We start from the raw sequence: 20,569 nt of genomic DNA, 5'->3' as shown, positions 1-20,569 counted from the left end.
GGAGATTTAAGAGGTACTACTTACTGTTCCCTCCACCAAGGGCGTCTTCTAAATTGAAGTTATCATCTAGAGGAGAAAAACAGATAGTTAATACTGAAGTTGTGGGTGAAACGAGGAACAGAAATGACTTCCTAAATAGACGGAGGAAACATTGCCTCTCCACATCTCAGAACACTTTCCTGAATGTCAGTCTGACCAAGGTCTCAACAGAAAAACCAAATTCCTGACCATATTCATATCATCCTTCTCTCCAAAAAAAGGAATAAAAGGCAAAACCAAACCAAAACAATGCAAGTAATTTATAAATCAATTACGCCCCATGGACCGAGTTGAAATTCCAACTTCTGCCTGTAGACAAGTCTTCCCCGGGGACTGTTTATCCTAGCAACATCCCCTACCAAGTTGCCAACAACTTCCGCAAGGTAGATACTACGAGATTAAGGGGGGAAGTCTGTGGCCAGATTTGGGCTTGTGCCCACCAAGAAAATGATTCAACTGACCCAGGTGTGCTTGACAAAATGATGTGACAACTCCTGATGGCTTCCGAGGTTGCCTTCTTAGTTTTAAGGACTCTTTGCAAGTCCCAGCAACATCTAGGTGAGCTTGCGTATCCACCCAACACGATGTACTGACCCATCACGAGTCACGACTGGGAAACAGCGTCGCTGCCCCAGGGAGCGCGTGACGGTACAAAGTCCGTTGTTCAATAATGACTTGTCCAGCATCCTTTGCGTGCCTGCACAGGTCAAGGACCTGGCTCTGAACAAGGCTATCTTTTTCCTCATAAGATGCCACTCTAGATGAGAAGCCCAACATTTGAAGAGAGCTATCACATTTTTTTAAAAAATCAGTGGTAAGAGCTCTGTAACTTTGGGCATCGATTTTACTGTGGGTGACTAACCACCAATGAATCTGACCCTTGGTCAATTCCATGATCCGTCTGATTCCTGACTTTCATTGGAAAGGTTTAGTGACAACTAGTACGTTCCTCCTAGAGGCTGAGATCTAAGTTTGCTCATGGGTTATACGAGGGTCCCAGGTCCTAAAATTGTTCCTCCCGAGAAATGAGTAACCAAAACCAGGGACAGACACTCAGAATGAAAGCATCCCGAGATGCCTTCCAGGGGACCCAACAGCATCTCGCCCAAGTGTCAGCGTCCGTCCTCTTACAGCCACTGTGGACTTGAAAGCACCAACATCACAGCGTAATTCAAGTATTAACCAGGCTGGATCCAGAGCCGGTGAACAGCTGACTGCGGCTCACGCAGCTCTTGGGAAAACTGGGGCGCACGACAACGATTTCTCGGCTGTGTTTGCATGCTGGGCACCTTTGCTTCTTACCGGTGCCTTGCTTTGGTGGGGCGGGAGTGGGTTTCTTGTCATGGTCTAAAGAGAAGAGACATGTCTGTCAGTAAGACTTGCAGCTGGGAAACAGAATCAACTCTCGATACGGTTCTGTTTCCTTAAAAAGACTCAGAGAACGTGTGAAGCATCATTTTTCCCTGACAGTTGAGGCAATGGCCAAGCACTGCAGGACGATTCCAGTGAGCCCCCGAGGACCCACGGCAACAGGAACATAGGACGATGTCGACCACGGCTGCCACCGAGACCAAGGGCCCCTCCCACCTCATGACGCCAAGTGGGGGGCTGTGAGTGAAAGAGGAACCCGGGAGAACACAGGACGCGAGGGAGAGCCCGGGACCTGTGCGGGAGAAGGAGGGACCCGGGACCCTTGGCTCAAAGGCTGTGCACATTCACTACGTGAAGCACACCTTTTGCTCCTTGGGACCCCCAGGCAACCAAGGCAAGGTGGGCTGAGGTTATTAGGACCACAGACACCTCTCCGGCATCTCTCCTCACCAGCCAATGAGGGGTCCATCGTCAAGAATAAGACTATCCCCCCGTTGGCTTTTGGGAACATTACTGCCCTCACGGTTTTGACTCACACCTCTGCATCGGACCCCAGGAGTTAAAAAGATATCTTGGGGCATTGACATACATACAGTACTATGTATAAACTAGATAACTACTGAGGACCTACTGTATAGCACAGGGAACTCTACTCAGTGCTCTGTGGTGACCTAAGTGGGAAGGAAATCTGAAAAAGAGGGGATATATGTATATGTATAGCTGATTCACTTTGCTGTACGGCAGAAACTAACACAACATTGTAAAGCAACTGTACTCCAATAAAAAAAAAAAAAGATGTCTTGGGTTGAATACTGGGTCCCCAAATTCACATCCACCGGGAACCTCAGAACGTGACCTTACTTGGAAACAGTGTCTTTGCAGATAACACTGGTTAAGAAGAGGTCACAGCGGATTAGCACAGACCCTTATAGACGAGTGCCTTTATCAGAAGGAAATTGGAAAACATAGAGGCACTGATGCACAGCAAAGTGGCCACGTGAAGGCAGAGGCAGAGTTTGGGGTGATGCAGGCACCAGCCAAGGGATGGAATCAGTGAGCCCACGGGGGACCAGCCCACAGGGGACCAGCCCACGGGGGACCAGCCACTTCCGCAAGCTCATGGCAACCCTGTGTGGCATTCATCCACCACCACAGAGTGTGGAAGTTATTCCACCAAAAAAGATTTATTTACCCTGACAAGGGCATCTTGATTTTCTTCATCCTATGTGAGTCTCTAGTTATCATAGTAAGACATATTTCAAAAGATTTACTATAGTCCAATAAAATATTCCCTGTAGTTTATAAAATGTTTTAATATTACTCACCATCAAGGGCATGCGATAAATCAAAATCTTGGCCTAAAAGAAAAAGAGTCCAATTAGAAATAAGTCAAATAAAAGTAAATTGGGAAATTAAGAAAACAATTAAAAAAGGGCATGATTTTGGATTTTGAGATGTCTGGCGGCTTTGAAAATGCATCACCATGTTGTGATTTCTCATTTGAAATATTCACTCTCATGCGAAAACGTAAGAATATGTCAGCTTATGTTTTAGATTATGGACGACCTTAGAGTTTAGCAGCAATTAAATTAGTGGGAAACCATGATAATTCTGCACGTGCATTATTCTAAAAAAGCAGGTGTTTTGAAACAGGTGAGTCACAATTTCCAATACATGATGGAGAAAAAACATGGAGAGAAAAACCCCTTGGAGTAGCAACATCTCTATAATTACACAACCAAAATGTACTTGTCGTAGAAACACCAGACAACCCAGAAAAAGGTAAATTTTCTTTTTAATTTCCTGTGATCCCAGAGAAGGGGGGAAACTGCCTTTAATTCCATTGTTCTTCTATCCTGTTGCTACCGCTTTACTGAAGCAATTTCAATACTATTTCTGTTTCTATCCAATTAATGATGGATTGAAGGAAAGCAAAGTAAGGGAATTTGGGAACAGTCCACTTGGACCGTCCAGTCAGCGGAAAGGAGAGTGACAGCGGGTCGGAGGATCATCCTGCAGGTGCAGAAGCAAAGGGCACACGTGTCCCATGTCAGGAAGTGCTGGGCGTGTAACAAGCCATCTTCATCCCTGGGGGCCTCCAGAAGGTTGCAATGTGTTCAGTCCCCCTCAATGTCTCACAGACAGGTGTCAGCCTGTAACACTCTCTCTCGTGTGTGTGTGTGTGTGCAGCTATGTGTGTGAGCGATTGGGTGTGTGTGTGTGTCCGTTTACTGAGTGGTTTGGGATCCATGGAGTTTTGTGTATAGGTATGAGGGTGGTTTGTATGTGAGTATTTGTGTAGGGGTGTGTGTGTGCTTTGTGTGTGTGCACATGTGTGTGTCTAAGTGCAGTTGGCATGTGTGTATTTGTGGTGTGTGTAGTGTATGTGTATATGTGGGGTTTTGTATGTGCATGTGTATAGTTTGGGCGTGTGCCCATGTGTAAGTGTGTCTACGTGTAGTTTGGGAAGTGTATTTGTGTGTGTGTGATTTTCCATGTGTGTATTAAGAACAGGCAAGCAGGTAAAAAAGAATGAAATAATGCCATTTTCAGCACCATGGATGGACCTAGAGATGATCACACTAAGGGAAGAAAGTCAGACAGGGAAAGACAAATACCCTATGATATCACTTATATGTGGAATCTAAACTATGACACAAATTAATCTATATACAAAGCAGAAACAGATTCACAGACATAGAAAACAAACTTATGGTTACCAAAGGGGAAAGGGAGGGGGGACAGATAAATTAGGAGTTTGGGATTAACAGATACACATGACTATATATAAAATAGATAAACAACAAGGACCTACTGTAGAGCACACAGAACTCAGTATCTTGTAATAACTTATAAGGGAAAAGAATCTGCTATAAATATATATATATATATATATATATATATATGTATAACTGAATCACTTTGCTGTACACCTGAAACTAATATTGTAAGTCAACTCTACTTCAATAAAAAATACTATATGAACAAGGAGATGTGCCCCCAAATCAAAAACAAAAAAACCTCAAAAAGGCAGCAGAAGCAGCATGATCTGGGAAGGCCCTGCGCTGGACGGACCCCCGCCCTCTCGGGGGGAGGGGCGCTGGTTCCTGCACCTCAGAGCCCGGAAGGGACAGGTGTGGTTTCAGCTCTTCCTGCAGCACGTGGCAGATGCTCACGAGGTAGCCAGGGGGGCTGGGGAGGGTGGGATTTGTTCAGCCCCGAAGAGCCCCCCGGGCAGGTGCAGAGCCTACACATACATGCGCGTCTCTGGTCCTGTACGTCTGCCTAGAGACCCACAACCGTTATCACTCCCTCTACGCTCCCTCTGCCGAAGCGACAGCGCTGGGACCTTCCTGAGATGTTCAGCGTCCCTGCCATCGGGACGCCTCCACACCTGACGGGGAGGGGGGGGGGTGGCGGGGGTGCGGGCAAGTAGCCCCAAACAGAGCGATTCAAGGAGTGGACGATGCTGCGTTTCGGACGGGGATTTGGAAAGAACAAGCAGACAAGGCTCTTTGGAATGCTGAAACCAACAGCAACACACTTGAACGTAAGCTGTTTCTACACGTGGCGCGTGCGCGCGCATGCTCCTGTGTGGGCGTGTCTGTGTACGGATGTGCACGTGAGTATACTCGTGTGTCTGTGAGCACGTGCACCCGCGGGCGTGCACTCTGCATCTGGGTGAACTGCACGCGTGCCCACGTGTACCTGTGCGCACGCATGTCCACGTGCACTGGCGCGTGTGCGGCGCAGGTATGTGCTCACGGGCGCGCGCGCGCGCGCGCGCGCAAATATGCACCAAGCGTGAGTGTTGCGTATGTATGCGTGTGTCTGTGCCCTGCGTGTGAGCCAGCGTGCACGTGTGTGTGCACGTGTCTGTCTGTCTGGTAGCTCCGTGTCCAGGGCCTGGAGCCTCCCCAGCCCAGCTGGGCCCCGAGCCCCCGCCCGGCTCCGAGGGGAACACCTCCAGACGGGGGGCGGCCCCGCCGGACGCAGGGCCTGAGTCACCCCCACGGCGCGCACACACCCCCCGCCGTGCACGCTCCCCCCCCTCAGCCGTCTCCCCTCCCCCCCTGCCGTGCACCTCCCCCCCGCCGTGCACCTCCCCCCTCAGCCGTGCACCCTCCCTCCCCCCCGCCGTGCACCTCCCCACCTCCCCCCGCCGTGCATGCTCCTCCCCAGCCATCTGTTCGGTTTCCTCCTCCCGAGCCCCAGGACACAAGCCCCAGGACGTCCCGTCCCCAAGGCCACCCTGGGCGCGGGCTCCTCCTGGGGACCCTGTGCAGCCGCACGTGCCTCACAAACCCGCTGAACCGCGAATCTGAGGTTCGCCAACCATGAACTATGCAAGCGACAAGCGCACAGCACGAGGCCCGAATCCGGTTTCCCTTAAATTCCATCAGGGTGGCGCACTGACGCAGCCATCACAATGAGGATAGAAGTACTACTGATGATAATTTAGAGAGATGATCAGTTACACAATTTATACACGGAGCTTATAAATTATACAAATGGAAACAGAACAGAAATAAATACTGGAAACAAAACTAGAACAGAAAGAAAATATAGATCGGGGCTTTCCTGGTGGTGCAATGGTTAAGAATCCCCCTGCCAATGCAGGCGACATGGGTTCGAGGCCTGGTCCTGGAAGATCCCACATGCCGCGGAGCAGCTAAGCCCGTGCGCCACAACTACGGAACCTGCGCTCTAGAGCCCACTAACCACAACTACTGAGCCCGTGAGCCACAACTACTGAAGCCTGCGAGCCTAGAGCCCGTGCTCCGCAACAAGAGAAGCCACCGCAATGAGAAGCCCGCGCACCGCAACAAAGAGTAGCCCCCGCTCGCCGCAACTAGAGAAAGACCGCGCGCAGCAACGAAGACCTAACGCAGCCAAAAATAATAAATAAATAAAAAAATTAAGAAAAAAAAACTAGAACAGAAAGAAATATAGTTGCAATAATAATTACAGAAATTACAAACTATAGAATTTATCATTTATATACAGAACTTATAAATTATATAATATATAAAAATAAGTAGAAATAAGCTTTAGAAACAAAATTAGAAGAGAAATTAAACATAAATATAATTATAGAAGTTACAAATTATGTCATTTATACTTTAGACAGAATTTATAAGCTATATAAATAAATATATACAAATAAAATAGAAATAAATTATAGAAACAAAATTAGAAAAGAAATAAGATATAAAGTTGCATAATAATAAATTACAAATTATATAAATTATAATTTATACACAGAACCTATCATTATGTAAATGAATATATGTTTAAATATAATAGAGATAAATTCTAGAAATAAAATAAGAATAGGAAACAAATTTTTTAATTATAAATTAAATAAATTATAAATTATGTACTTTATAATTTATACACAGCACCTATCAATTATATAAATGAACATATGTATACATATAATAGAAATAAATTCTAGGAATAAAATTAGAATAGAAAATATAATTTTATAATAACGAACTATAAATTATGTAATTTATAATTTATACACAGAACCTATGAATTATATCAATGGATATACGTATACATGAAACAAACTCTAGAAAGAAAATAAGCGTAGAGATAAAATTTAAATTTTTATAATAAATTATAGAAATTATGAATTATACATAAATTTTATCATTTATACACAGAACCTAATAATATAAATACAGGCACAAATAAAATAGAAATAAATTCTAGAAATAAAGTTAGAATCAAAACAAAAATTAGGCAGTTGAAAGATTCCTTGGGCTTTCAGATTTTCATACTAATGAGGTAAGAATCACGTAAAACTAACAGTGGCCATGGAGGAATTTTCTGCATGGCCTGCACGCTCCTGGAGCTGTCTAGATAATACCGTTGATCTGCAAGACTCTCCTTTAGGGAGGAAGAAATGGAGACCCCAGAACTCGCCCCCAGTCCCCTGCAATGTCAACGGCAACATCAGGGTCCCCCCCCCCCGGCCCTGGCCCCGTGCAGGCTGGTCCCTGCTGCTCAGGGCTGGTCCAGGGCCAGAGGTGATGGTGAATGCTGTTTGATCTTATTTTATTTCTAAATATTAGAGATGCCCTTATTCTTCTGTAGCGAGGAAGGAATTGCTCCAGACATAGTTTTGCCGTTTCTCGAGCCATGTAATTTAACATTCTGCCTTACAGATTTTGTGACAAGCAGGGGAAAGGTTCTTCTCTTGTACCGTAACCCTGGGGGTGCCACTCTGGGCTGTGTCAAGCTTTGGAAGAACCCAGAGCATCTGGGGACGCTGTCGGCTGGGCTCCGGGTGCCGTGGACCAGTGAGTTGTAGAGTTTGGGGAGCCCAGATTCCTGGGCCCCGATCCCAAAGACACTGACTCAGTGGGTGGGAGCCGGGCCTGTGAATCTGCATTTCTAGCCATCTCCAGGTGGGTGGGCTGGGATGGCAGGAGTGGCCCAGGACCCTCAGCCCAGCTGTAGGGAGGTAGTTCTAGGACCCCAGTAAATTCAGTCTCCCTGAGCTAGGAAAGCAAGTCGTTGTTCCCCTGAAAGATAATCTCCAGGATCTGACTCAAAGTCCCAAATCCATTTCCAGTTTTACCACCCTTCACCCTGGGTCACCGCCCTGCCCCTTCACACTGGCCCTAAATGACCCAGTCAGAAGGTCCCAAACTTGATCAGTTCATGGAGGCTTTGCATCTCCAGAAACTGGCCCAAGGCCCCGAAACTAGACCTGACAGTTCTGTTTATGAATCACAGTCAAGGCACATCATCCGTAGTGGTTTTGTTCTTAACAGCTGCCGGAAATGCTGAATGAGCTAATATTCAATCATGGCTCCTGGGGAACTCCAGGGTTAAGTTCCTGCACCCTCAGGTCACACTGCCATCAGCTAATCGCACATGACCTTGCTTCATGCATGTTTCTGTGGAATTTGATCTTATTTAATCTGGAGTGTTGATGCTCACAGCACTCTTTCTCCTGCCTAAAGGAAGCTCATCTCACACACGTATTTCAGGCACACGGCAGCCTTCTTGTGCTTAGAAGCAAAATCGCAAACATAAAGCACAAAAATGCAAAAATGTGGCACTACACAGATACTTGTTTACAATCTGAGACCGGAAAGGTGACTCCGTTTTTTTGCAGCTGTGCACAAATCCCTGAACTCAGAGAGTATCAATTTGGAAGTTACAAATAAATTGTAGCAAGTAGGCAGATTTGCAAATACGGAGTCTGTGAATGCTGAGGATGGATGGTACAATCACTACTATGATTGGCCAAAAAGGTCACTCGGGTTTTTCTGTAAGATGTTACGGAAATACAATAGATGTCACTCTATGTCCCTCGAAAATTTACAATCCCCCCAGCATCCTGTGAATGATTTGAGGGGTCACACAGTTTGGGCATCTTGTCCGTCCTTGGGGCTTCCCTCGAATCCTCTACTTGGCCATAAATGCCAATCTCTTCTGTCCATACCAGGAAAACTCCTATTCAGGCCTCAAAGCCCCGATAAGATGCTGCCCTCCTACAGGAAGCCCTCAGCATCCCTCCCAGCCAGACTAAAGCATTTCCATGGGTGATTCCTATGCACATTACAGTTTCAGAAGCTCGAATACAGATCTTGGTTCTCAACTCTGGCTGCACATCCAAGGAGACCTCCTAAGTCCCGAGGCCCAGGCTGTGTCCCAGGCCAATTAAAGAAAAAACTTTGGGGGCCGGTTTGGAAGCCACTGGTATAGATTTTTATTTCCTTACTATTCCTTAACACAGCTGGTCCCTTCTCTCTCATTTCTGCTGTCTTGGTCCAGGCTCTGCCAACACCCTCGGCTAAGGCGAGCAATTTCTTCCCCTGCACACTGGGTAGCTGGTTCAATATAATCGGTTTCCCTGGCAGTCCTATGTATTTTATTTTATGCATTAAAAAGAAATGTTATTCTCAGAGGGAGTCCCCAGGCCTTCTCAAAGTACCTGAGCATCCAGGGAAGAAACTGGTTAAGGGCTTCTTGTATTCTTCCTGGAAGGATTTCGGGGGGGTGGGGGGGGGAAGAGGGGAGCCTTAAAAATGAAAGCAGAAATGGAGACAGGAGCATAGGTGGAGAAAAATTTAGAAAATGAAATCAACAGGATTCACTAACATCAGATATGGGAGAAGAAGCTGGCAGGAATGAAAGGTGACTTTTCATTCTGAGAATCTGGGCAGACGGTCCTATCACAAGAAGCAGGAGTGAAGGAGGAGGTGCAGGCCGGGGAGCAAATCATGAGAAGCCGGGGATGTGGGACATTGTAGACACCATGGGCGCAACCAGAGGGGCCAGATCTATCAGCAGTTACGGCAGCCAGCCTAGGGTGGAGAGCGCTTTGGGGGTGGGACTCCAGGGGAACCAGCATCAGCCTTCCAAGAGGTGGAGAGGGAAGCTTTGTCTATGGTAGCAGGATGCAGCCCACACCCCAGCTGAGACGCATCTTCTGGTCTGTCCTTCCCATGCCCTGGTTCCTTCCCCAACTCTGAGTCAGCGCCTTATCTTGCAGGAATGCAGAGATTATAACCCACTGCCTGGTGTGTGCTTACGGTGAGTCTAGGTGCTGGTGGTTTCAGAGCAGTGAGATAATGGTCCCCCCTCCAACTAGAAACCATTTGAGATAGGTACTGCAGCTATCTATCTATCTATCTATCTATCATCTTCTATCTATTCTGTCATATCTATCTATCATCTATCATCTTTTATCCATCCATTCATCCATCATCTGTCTTTTGACATCTCTCCATCTATCCTGTGTCTATCTATCATCTATCCGTTATCTATCTTCCACCATCGGTCTGTCTATCCATCCATCATCTGTAAACCTATGATCTATCATCCGTGCACCAATCAATCATCAATCCCACCTATCCAGCGCTACCTCACTCCAGACAGGCCACTAGTCTTTAATTAATTCCTCAGCAAGGGGTCGAGTCAGGGCGGGGGGAGGGGGCGGGGAGGCTGCCCTCGTCTGTCCAGCAGCGCCGCGTGTGGACCTCTGAGAGACAGTCCTTGTCGTGCATCTCCCGCTCCCTCTGAGACCCAGCCACACCCTTTCCTCTTCCTGTTCCGCGGTGTTACTCTGTGTCAAATACCTAAGAATTCTCCTTCCTGAGGCTCCTTCACCTGGTGGGGCACATTCTGGGCCAACTACGGGGCAAACAGCACCCCTTTAACTTCCATTGAGAACTGACCCCAGACCCTTTCCTAAAAGAAAACAGCTAAGGACAGCAGACGCTGATCGGCAATACTTGAGGTCTTGCCAGCGGGACAAGGTCTATAGGCCGCCTTGTCTGTGTCTTGCCCCCAAGACAACGTCATCGATTTACTCTTTGTGCACCAGTAGGTCGGGTCCAGTGCGTTCCTGCGGCCGCATTGCCAGAGCGCGATTGCACTGGGCGGCCTGGGGAGGGGGAGGGGGAGAGGGGGAGGGGGAGAGGGGAGGGGGAGGAGAGGGGGGAGGGGAGGGGAGGGGGAGGGGAGGGTGGAACGCCCTGCGATGCACAAACAGAAACAGCCGGAATTGGAATTCGCTGGCTGCATTGTCTGCGGACGACGAATGCCTTCCAAGTCCCGGAATACAACAGGTCTGGCTCTTCGCCTTCTCACGAAGGGCGGTGAACAGGCAAGAATGAAAATGAATTCTCTCTCTCTTTTTTTTTTTTTTCTCAAAAGCGCCCTTGGGAGTCATTTCTTGGCTCTTTGAAAAGTTGCTGACGCCCTGCAGCTTTATGGCCTTTCTTGAAAACAAAGGGGTTCTATCAAAAACGTCCAAGTGCAGAAGGCAAGAGCGATGGAAAAGGGGTTCAGATTTGCAACGGATTTCAAACGCCCCTGCCTGCCGTCTGCGGAAATAAAGACATTTTACGACACGGCCAGTCCACTCAGACAGATGAACGGGCACCAAAGCCACACCGATGCTTCCTTAGCAAAGCGTGGGTAAAGCATGCTGGTGTTTTCTACTCTAATCTATTTGATCTTCTTCGTTTCAAGGCTGCTGGACGTGCAGTAAATTCCCAGCCTGTCCAAGGGTCCCTAACCGCCACTGGAAAAACACCGCTTAGAGGGCCTATATCTAACTCTAGGGGGAGAAAAAAAAAAAAGGGGGGAGTTTCTGGTTTTCTGTTTACGAGATTTTTTAAAAATAATACGAGTAGCAAGACAGTGGCCACACCGAGTCATTCAAGACAAAGCTGAAACTAACACAGTCGTGTACCAACACCCAAAAGTGCCGTAAGAATTAGGCGAAGAGGGGCTTCCCTGGTGGCGCAGTGGTTAAAAATCCGCCTGCCAATGCAGGGAACACGGGTTCGAGCCCTGGTCCGGGAAGATCCCATGTGCCGCGGAGCAGCTAAGCCCGTGCACCACAACTACTGGGCCTGCGCTCTAGAGCCCACGAGCCACAACTACTGAGCCCACGTGCCACCACTACTGAAGCCCGTGCGCCTAGAGCCTGTGCTCTGCAACAAGAGAAGCCACCGCAATGAGAAGCCCGCGCTCCGCAATGAAGAGTAGCCCCCGCTCGCCGCATCTAGAGAAAGCCCACGTGCAGCAACAAAGACCCAATGCAACCATAAACAAATTAATTAATTAATTTAAAAAAAGAATTAGGCAAAGAATACAAACAGGAGATTCCAAAAAGCAAAAAAAAAAAAAAAAAAAAAAGAAAAGCAACTCCTGTGTCCCTATGTGGACAGATACAGATGCAGATGTGAAAGACACAGGCAGACCTCATTTTATTGCGTTTAGCTTTACTGTGTTTTTTACAAACTGAGGGTATGGGGCAGCCCTGTTTCGACCAAATTTATTGGTGCCACTTTTCCAACAACTTTTGTTCACTTCGTGTCTCTGTGTCACATTTTGGTAATTCTCGCAATCGTTCAAACTTTTCCATTATGATATGTGTGTGATGGTGGCCTTTGATCAGTGATCTCTGATGTTACTACTACAACCCTCTGAAGGCTCAGAAGATGGTCAGCATTGTTTAGAAATAAAGTAATTTTCAATCAAGCCATGTTCATTGTTTTTTTTTAAAGACGTAATGTCACTGCACATCCGACAGACTACAGTCTAATGTAAACATGACTTTTCCATACACTGGGAAACCAAACAATTCATGTGACTTGCTTTTACTGGGGTGGTCTGGAACCGAACCCGCAATCTCTCTGAGGTGTGCCTGTCCCATTAATTAGGTAAATACACATAGGAATTCTGGTTAGTTACCCTCTTTCACCCAAGAGATTAGGCACAAACAAAAAAAGAACATCTAGTGTTGGGTGGTCAACCAGAACTCCCTGGGAAGGTAAAGCCAAAATCAGAAGCAATATGGCAGCATCTCGTAAGACCAACCATTTGTGTATCCTACACAACCTGGCCATTCTCCCAGAAGGACACAAATATAACAAAATATTCATGGTTGTTGACTGTGATTGAAGTGTGTGTGTGTGTGTGTGATGTGGGTCTTTGTCCTGTAAGGTTGGAAGGGTGACTGTAAATTAAAAATAAAAGCCCTGGTGGAAACAAAGGAAGAGACTTCTCTTCCCTCGCCTTTTGCTTCCAGAAGCTCTTTCTCTGTCCTTTTCCAAGGTGGGTAAATATTTTTAATGGCTAAAGGAGCCTGTTTTGACAACCTGTACCGAATGGGTGACATTCACTTAGCTGCTTTTAAAAGTGCATCTCTGCAGCCTTAGTGGGTCACCTGTGATCCCTGTCACATCCTGATATCATGCTTACTCAATCGTAAAATGGGTTTCTTTCCCTTCTACCTTGGCGGAGAGGCTTTCTGGGTCGATGCTGGGTTGAATTCTAATTCCCCAACAACACCTTCCCTGTTCCACCAAAGACGCTCTGGTAAACACTACCGCCACAAAGGGGCTGCCGTGACTTGTATCATGAAACCCATGTTGATGAACTATGAACTATGCCTGCAGGTAGTTCATTTTCAAGTACGTGTCATCCTCTGAGGGTTAGAAAACACCCCTCTGTCTGCAGAAAACACTTCCAAAACCACTGTATCCCCCCAAAAGGACTCTTGGAGATCTGTAAACACACAGTCCATCGTTAACCCTAAGAACTGGCAAAGGAGATCAAAAAGCAATCTCCACTGATTTACGTGGGACGGACCCCCGGGTGTCAGAACAAGCCACATGGGGACTCAGCGAGATGTCTTGTGCCAGATGTGTCTCCCCAACTGCCGCCACCAGGGCTGGGCGTCCTCAAACAGCTGGGTGTCTGAAGGATTCCGTGGAAAGCCAGGACGCTGAATGAGTTGGCACCTCACCCCCTCTAAGACGACCTCCGTCTTCTTTCTAACCCCGTCTGTAAGTCATACACGGCATGGGATTCTTTTCTCCCTAAAAGAAGCCACCGTGATTGGAAAATCTCAGTAGGAACAAATACATGGGCTCCATGTGTGTGGTAGTCGGTCTCCTTTGGGAGGAAAACCTCAGCTGGAAAAAATTCCAGATTTCATCCGTGAAATACCTGCATCCTACAGGTCAGATGGATTTAACTACTCGACCACCTGCATTCTTTTTCTGAACAATTAGCGTATCATCCAGATGAAGAGAAGTGCATCCCCCGCCCATGAAGAAACCCCCCCCAAAATTAAGTCTTTTAATATCTCCAGATGCAAAAAAAAAAAAAGGGGTGGGGTTGAACTATCATAAACTGAGAATGAAGAAAGAGCCAAAGCCCTGAAGGAAATAACACGCAATTAACTTTTTATCAGAGCCAAACACGCAGGCAGGAAAATGAAACTCACTTTCTCTGCCTGGTAAGCAGAAACAGGCAGAGCTGGATGGGAAGCTGGAGAAGCTCACACCCGCTTGGGTGGGGATGATGAGGGAATCCCCAGAAACGGGTCAGTTGCTCAGGAAATCTCGCTTTCCCTAGGCGTTTCTGGATTTTCAAACAGCACTGGCTAGTGTGCAGAGGCTGGGATGGAGCGTGGGGTCCTGGATTCAGCACCTTCCTGGACCCATTTCCCACCCGGTCCGCATTTAGGTCGCCCAGGTACTAGGAGTTTTAAAGCCCGGGATGTGAATGTCCTACCTGGAGGAAGATGACTGAATCCAAACCCCCAGCTACCAACAACCTGGAATTTGTGACAGAAATTCCAGGGTGTCTCAGCCTCAGCACGACTGACACCTGGGGCTGGAGGACCCTCTGATGCGGGGCGTCCTGGGCACTGTGGGGTGTGGAGCAGCTTCCCTGGTCTCCACCCACCGGATGCCAGGAGCTCCCCCCGCCCCAGTGACAACCAGAAACGTCCCCAGACATTGTCATACGTCCCCCTGGGGGATCAAGTCATCCCAGGTTGCAAACCACAGCCATAGGTAGACAAACAGATGGATGGATGGGTGGATAGAGAGATAGATGATTGATATTACGTCTCCACGCTCGGTCAGGGTTTCTCAGCCTCAGCACGACTGGCATCTGGGGCTGGAGGACCCTCTGATGAGGGGCGTCCTGGGCACTGCGGGCTGTGGAGCAGCTTCCCTGGTCTCCACCCGCCACGTGCCAGGAGCACGCCCCCTACAGTTGAGACAACCACAAACATTTCCAGACATGGCCGAGTGTCCCTGGTGGCGGGAGGAAGCAGTGCTCTACTGAAAGCCGAAGTTGCCTCTTTCCTTCTAGGGCCCCTGCGTCTCTCCACTCCACACTATCCCACGGGGATTTCCAGAAAAACCTGGGAACACAAGAGCCCTGGGTCCCAAGGCCTCGGAAACCAGGCCAGTGCTATCTGCACCCCGATGAAGATCTACCCCTGACTCAATGGACTTCTGCAGCCAGAATGGAAACGAAGCCAAACCCCGATTTCTATAGGGAAGTGTGTTCTGCACTTCAGCAACTCGAAAGCAAACTTTCCTGATAAAACCCCGTTTGTATCTCAGGAACAGTCCGTTCCCTGCCTCGGACCCAGAAGGATCCGGCGGGGGAGGGGGAGGCGCCCTCCAAGAGATCAGCGTGTATGAAGGCTCTGTCCTCCCTCTGCTATTTTGGGGCGAGGCTGGCTCTCCACCCCCCCCCCCCCCCCGCCCCACTGCAACCCGGAGTAGCTGGGAGCAACCTGCATAGAAATCAGGCAATTCTAGGCTAATGGTGCTCTGGGTTTTTTCTAAACATTACACATTTTTTATACAGGGTAGACTATAACTTGTATGTGAAACCTGTTAAAAAACAAACAAGCAAAAAACAACTGTCACCAGAGACAGCTTCCAACTCAGCCAAACCCTCACACTGGCCAAGACTGTGTTCTCCACCCCTGAGTTCTTGAACTGTGGGACTGTCACCGTTCTTTGCCCTCACACTGGCCAAGACTGTGTTCTCCACCCCTGAGTTCTTGAACTGTGGAACTGTCACCGTTCTTTGGCCCTGTGTCCTATCTGCCTGATGAGATGTTTCCCTTCCCCCAGCAGATGGTAACTTCTTGGGCGACCAGAACCCCTTGTGACCCATCTCCCTTGGGGCGCGGCACACAGTTAAGGGCTCAGAGGGGAATTAACTCGTGAAACATGAATGAAGGTGTAGCCAGGGGGACGCACGAAAAATTCTCGTGAGCAGGTGTGACTCAACCACACAGCAGGAAAAACAAAAACAAAAACAAAACTAATGAAGAACTCTGTGGTGAGGCAGCTAGGTGGGATTTAGGGCAGGAAAGAGAGAAACAGGAAACCCATCCCAGGCCCTCCCCACCAAGCTGTAAACTATTCCAAGAGGTCCCCATGGATGAGGCTGAATTTCTTCTAAAGCCTGCAACGAACACACAACTCCTAGGACACATGGCACATATTTTAAAAATGCAGATATCAATTAGCAAATCCTCCCTAAAATAAACATCAGGCGGGGGACCAGGGCTCAACATTCAACCTCTAGCGCTGAGCTGGAAATTTCCAGGTAAACACCAGGCCTTCTCTGTCCTGTGTCTGGTTCCTAAAATGTGTCCACCACCGATCAGACCACTCCTGAAAGACACTGTCCTAGTGGCTGTCCGCTTAAAAATAACCATATAAAGGAGAGAAAACAACCGTTAGTCGGAGAAACCTGTTTTTTAAGCCACGCCCAGCAGGATCCCAACTTTCCTTTTAAAAGAGAAGAGAGAGAGAGACACGAAAACAGGATCTCAACTTCCATTTTAAAAGGAGAAAGAAAAACGCAGGCAAGAACCAGAAAGAGGCCAGGTTGGCTGGGGAGTGTGGGCGTCCCGGGCGTCCTGTCCTTCTCCGGACACTTTTTTGGGTGCAGTTTTCCGAATTATCTACTCGGACACACGGACGATCGGCTGAGAATACGTGTCCCTTGGCGGCGTCGTTCTGCACCCGACCGCGCGCTCGCCAGAAGTCCCCGCGGCCCGGACACCCCACGAGCTGCTGGGTGTTTCTAGAGCTCCGAGTTTTTCCTGCCTTCCTCCCCCTTTCCTGGGTTTCAGGCTCCCCGACCGAGTCCAAATTTAGTCCCGGGCCGCAGGGCGTGGCGCCCGGAGGCGGCCACCGAGCGCCCGAACAAAGACGCGGTGCCCGGGCCCTGCCAGCGCTCTGGCCGGGGCGCGGGGCGGCCGCAGGGGCGCACACGCGCGCCCGGGAACTGAAGGGAACCCCGGGGGGAGGGCGACTCGGGGGACTCGGGCGCCGCCGCCCCACCCAGGGGCCTCCCAACTTTTAAGAGTCTGTGAATCTGAAAACAAACGCTGACGTTCCGCCTGCGGAATGAGTCCAAAGGCGCCCGGGCAGAAAGCGGGGAGGAAAGGGTAAGGCCGCCTCCTTGGGGCGTTGGCCACCCGTTGGCACAGCGGGTCCCTCTCGGCGGGAAGGAGGGCTCGGGGCTCCCTGGCGCGTCCCCCTCCACGCGCCCCCCCCACACACAGTGCGCCCCCAAAGTACGTCCCTCGCCATGCGCCCCCCAAGGTGTGTAGGCCCCGCACAGCGCGCCCCCGAGCTGCATCCTCCCCCAGTGCGCCCCCCAAACTGCGTGCCCTACGCACTATGCCCCCCGAAGTATGTCCACCCCACACGGAGCGTCCGTGCCCCAAGTTTCGACCCCCTCCCGCGGCCCTTCCCTGGGGCCCCGACGCGGGTCCCCAAGCCAGGCCCGCGCCCCCGTGAGCCCCACCGGCCGCCGCTCACTCACCCCGGGTGGGCACCTGGGTGCCAAGTAGGCCGAGCAGCAACAGCGCGAAGGCCACCCGGCGGGCCATGGTGCGCGCCGCGCCGCGCAGGGTCTGTCCCGGGAGTGGCGCGCGGACGGCGGCGGCGGGAGGGACACCCCCCGGGGCGGGGCCGGGGCGGGGTGCAGCGCGGTCGCCCCGCCCCTGCCCCAGCCCTTCCCGCAGGCGACCGCCCCGGCCCAGGTCTCCGGGGAGCCGCAGGGGCAGGGCGCGCGCGCGAGAGGCGGGGCGAGGCCATTTCCTCCTGATCCGAAAGGGTACGGCCGCGTCTCCACCCTTCCACCCCTCTTTAACGGGGACCCCCCTCCGGGCGGCCTCTCTAGATAACGGAGTGAAGCCCCCCCCCTCCGGGGTCTGCTAAGGGTGGACCCCCTGCCTCGGGTGCAAGAGCCCGCGGTCCCCAAAGTCCAGTCTGGAGTAGCAGAAGGCAGAGCACGGGTAGGGGTTTTGGGGCGCAGGGCCGCCCTTACTTCCCAGCCTGACCAAGGACCTCCTTTGCAGAAGCCTCCGCGCTCCGGAAACGTCTCCCCGCCGAGCCGGAGGTGGGGAGGGGTGGGACATGTCTCCCCTCCCCCATCCGAGGCAGCTGGCGCCCAGGTTGGGGTGGGAGGGGCATCTCTGGCGACAGTCACAAGCCACAGCTGCAGTGTGGGTGCCCTTACCTGTCCCAGGCTTAACAGTGTTTTTTAAATTAAGACACTAGCTTAAAATTCTATCCGTGTTCCTTCAGGACACTGGAACGAAGGTGTCAGACTGAGAAATAGCCCTGAGTCACATTCCGGGATTCTACCCTCCCGACCCTACCGACCCTACCCATCCAGGGCCAGGTCCTACCCATCATGCCCCTCCCGCTCCCGGGATGACTCAGGGCCCCTCCTCCCTGCCCTCCTGACACCTGGCCTAACGCCGCCATCTGCCGCCATACACAACGGACACGTGTACCCCCTGGGTCAGACACACATCTGGCCAGAGGTGCCTGGACCCACACCCCAGGGCCCCCAGACTGCTTATCTTACAAGACCAGCAGTCTGAACCAGCAGTCCAGACACACCTGGACCCAGGGAGAAGGTGGTTCTTTTTCTTGGCCAACTGAAACCCCAACACATGATTGTAGTCTACAGGCAGGAAGGTAATGTAATCATTTTCAGGGGAAAACAAAAACCAAAAAACCTGCCTTTGAAGTGTCCCTTCTTGTAGCTAACCTGGGTTGACCACTCAGCCAGAGAGCCCCCTACCTCCATGCAAATTTCTCTATATATCTTTTTCTACTCCTCGCTTCTCAGCCTTGACTCTGCCAATTACCACTTTCCCTGTCCCAGACCACAGTCTTGGAGCCCATAGAGGGTATGGACCCTGGGCAGTTGTAAACAAGAGGACCTCCAGGGCACTTCTGAGTGAGGAAGGGGATGCTGGAGCTGCTGCAGCCATTTTGGCACCTTGAGGTAAGTCAGCCCCCGAATGAAGCACAGATAAAAGAAACCATGTGCTTCCTGCCAAGGTCAAATTCCAAAGACCCTTCCTTGGGAACTTTTCAGTTCACCCCAGTTACCTTCAAAAGAAAGGCCCTACCTGGCAAATCTCCAACCTCTGACAATTGAGCTGTACCACGGCTGACACTTTGCTCTTTTTAGAAGCTTCTGGAGGCTGTGTGCATTTGGTCACTGAGGGGCTGAGTCCCCATCATCAGCCATAACCTTAGGCACCATTGCTCTCTGAATGCCAGGCCTGGAGGTTTTTTATTTATGTCCCTACAGAGAGGCATTCTGAAGACTTCTGTAATTTATTAAGATGACTTTTGGCTACTTTTCTTTTTTTTTTTAAGTGCTGCCTTCCTTAGTTCAAAATAAAAATTTCCATAACATCATGCAGATGCTTTGGCTTCAAAAAGCTCTAACTTCCAGAATGAAAATTAAATTAGTTGAAAAAGCTTCCTCACTTGTATCCAAACACCATAGAACCCATGTGAAGTCCATAAGCTGGGCTGGGAGCTGGCTGGATCGCATTTGGGAACAGGCCTCTTGCTCCGAGTGGGGAACCCTGGGGAGTCATCAGTTAGATGCATTCAACTGTAACGTGCTTAATACATAATGAACTTGGAACCTGCCTTCACTGATCACTTTAATTGTTGCTACCAAAAAAAACCCCCAGAAAACAAAAAGGCTCACATGCTCCCCAGGCATCACGGAGCCTAAACTGTCAGATGTTTGCCTGAATTATTTTTCAGGAACTTGGGTTCAGCTGTGTCCAGTTTGAGCTCAAGCCGGGTAAGACTGGTCAAGACTACAGACCCTCCAACTGGGCATTTATGAGAGTCCACTTGATGACATTTTCACATCCCAGGGCCAAAAACTCAACCCTCAGAACAAGCTAATGCCAACATTTTCTGAACAATGGTCCCATGAAGAAGCCTGGACCTTAGTTGCACCTTTGCAGAGTGACGATCAACTCACTTTTTTCTTTTTTCTTTATTGAAGTATAGTTGATTTACAGTGTTGTGCCAGTCTCTGCTGTACAGTAAAGTGACTCAGTTATACATAAATACATATATACACACACACACACATTCTTTTTTTTATATTTTCCATTATGGTTTATCACAGGACAGTGAATACAGTTCCCTGTGCTCTACAGTAGGACCTTGTTGTTTATCCATCTTATATATATTAGTTTGCATCTGCTAACCCCAAACTCACAGTCCTTCCCTCCCCCAATCCCCACCCCACTGGCAACTACAAGTGTGTTCTCTATATCTGTGAGTCTGTTTCTGTTTTGTAGATAAGTTCTTTTGTGTCAAATTTTAGATTCCACATATAAGTGACATCATATGGTATGTGTCTTTCTCTGACTTACTTCACTTGGTGTGATAATCTCTAGGTCCATCTGTGTTGCTGTAAATGGCATTATTTCATTCTTTTTCATGGCTGAGTAGTATTCCATTGTGTATATGTACCACATCTTCTTTATCCATCCATCTGTTGATGG

At 49.4% G+C, this 20,569-nt stretch overlaps 1 protein-coding gene across 2 annotated transcripts in view; it reads right to left on the bottom strand.

Moving 5' to 3' along the window:
• The window catches only part of CD99 (CD99 molecule (Xg blood group)), a 34,295-nt gene extending 16,624 nt beyond the window's left edge, over window positions 1-17,671 (bottom strand). Inside the window, exons 1-4 of one of the 2 annotated variants that reach the window (XM_059909945.1) lie at window positions 17,551-17,671; window positions 2,736-2,768; window positions 1,342-1,386; window positions 25-66 (exon numbers count right to left, since the gene is read on the bottom strand). In XM_059909945.1, coding sequence (XP_059765928.1) covers window positions 25-66; window positions 1,342-1,386; window positions 2,736-2,768; window positions 17,551-17,617 — 187 coding nt within the window. In that variant the 5' untranslated portion in view covers window positions 17,618-17,671. The remainder of the gene's footprint in view (window positions 1-24; window positions 67-1,341; window positions 1,387-2,735; window positions 2,769-17,550) is intronic. The other variant, XM_059909943.1, reaches the window with a different exon arrangement.
• Window positions 17,672-20,569: the final 2,898 nt, after the last annotated feature.

The sequence above is a fragment of the Balaenoptera ricei genome, chromosome X (genome assembly GCF_028023285.1).
Source record: "Balaenoptera ricei isolate mBalRic1 chromosome X, mBalRic1.hap2, whole genome shotgun sequence".
In the NCBI taxonomy this organism is placed as follows: domain Eukaryota; kingdom Metazoa; phylum Chordata; class Mammalia; order Artiodactyla; family Balaenopteridae; genus Balaenoptera; species Balaenoptera ricei.
This window is presented reverse-complemented; position numbering and strand designations above follow the sequence as displayed.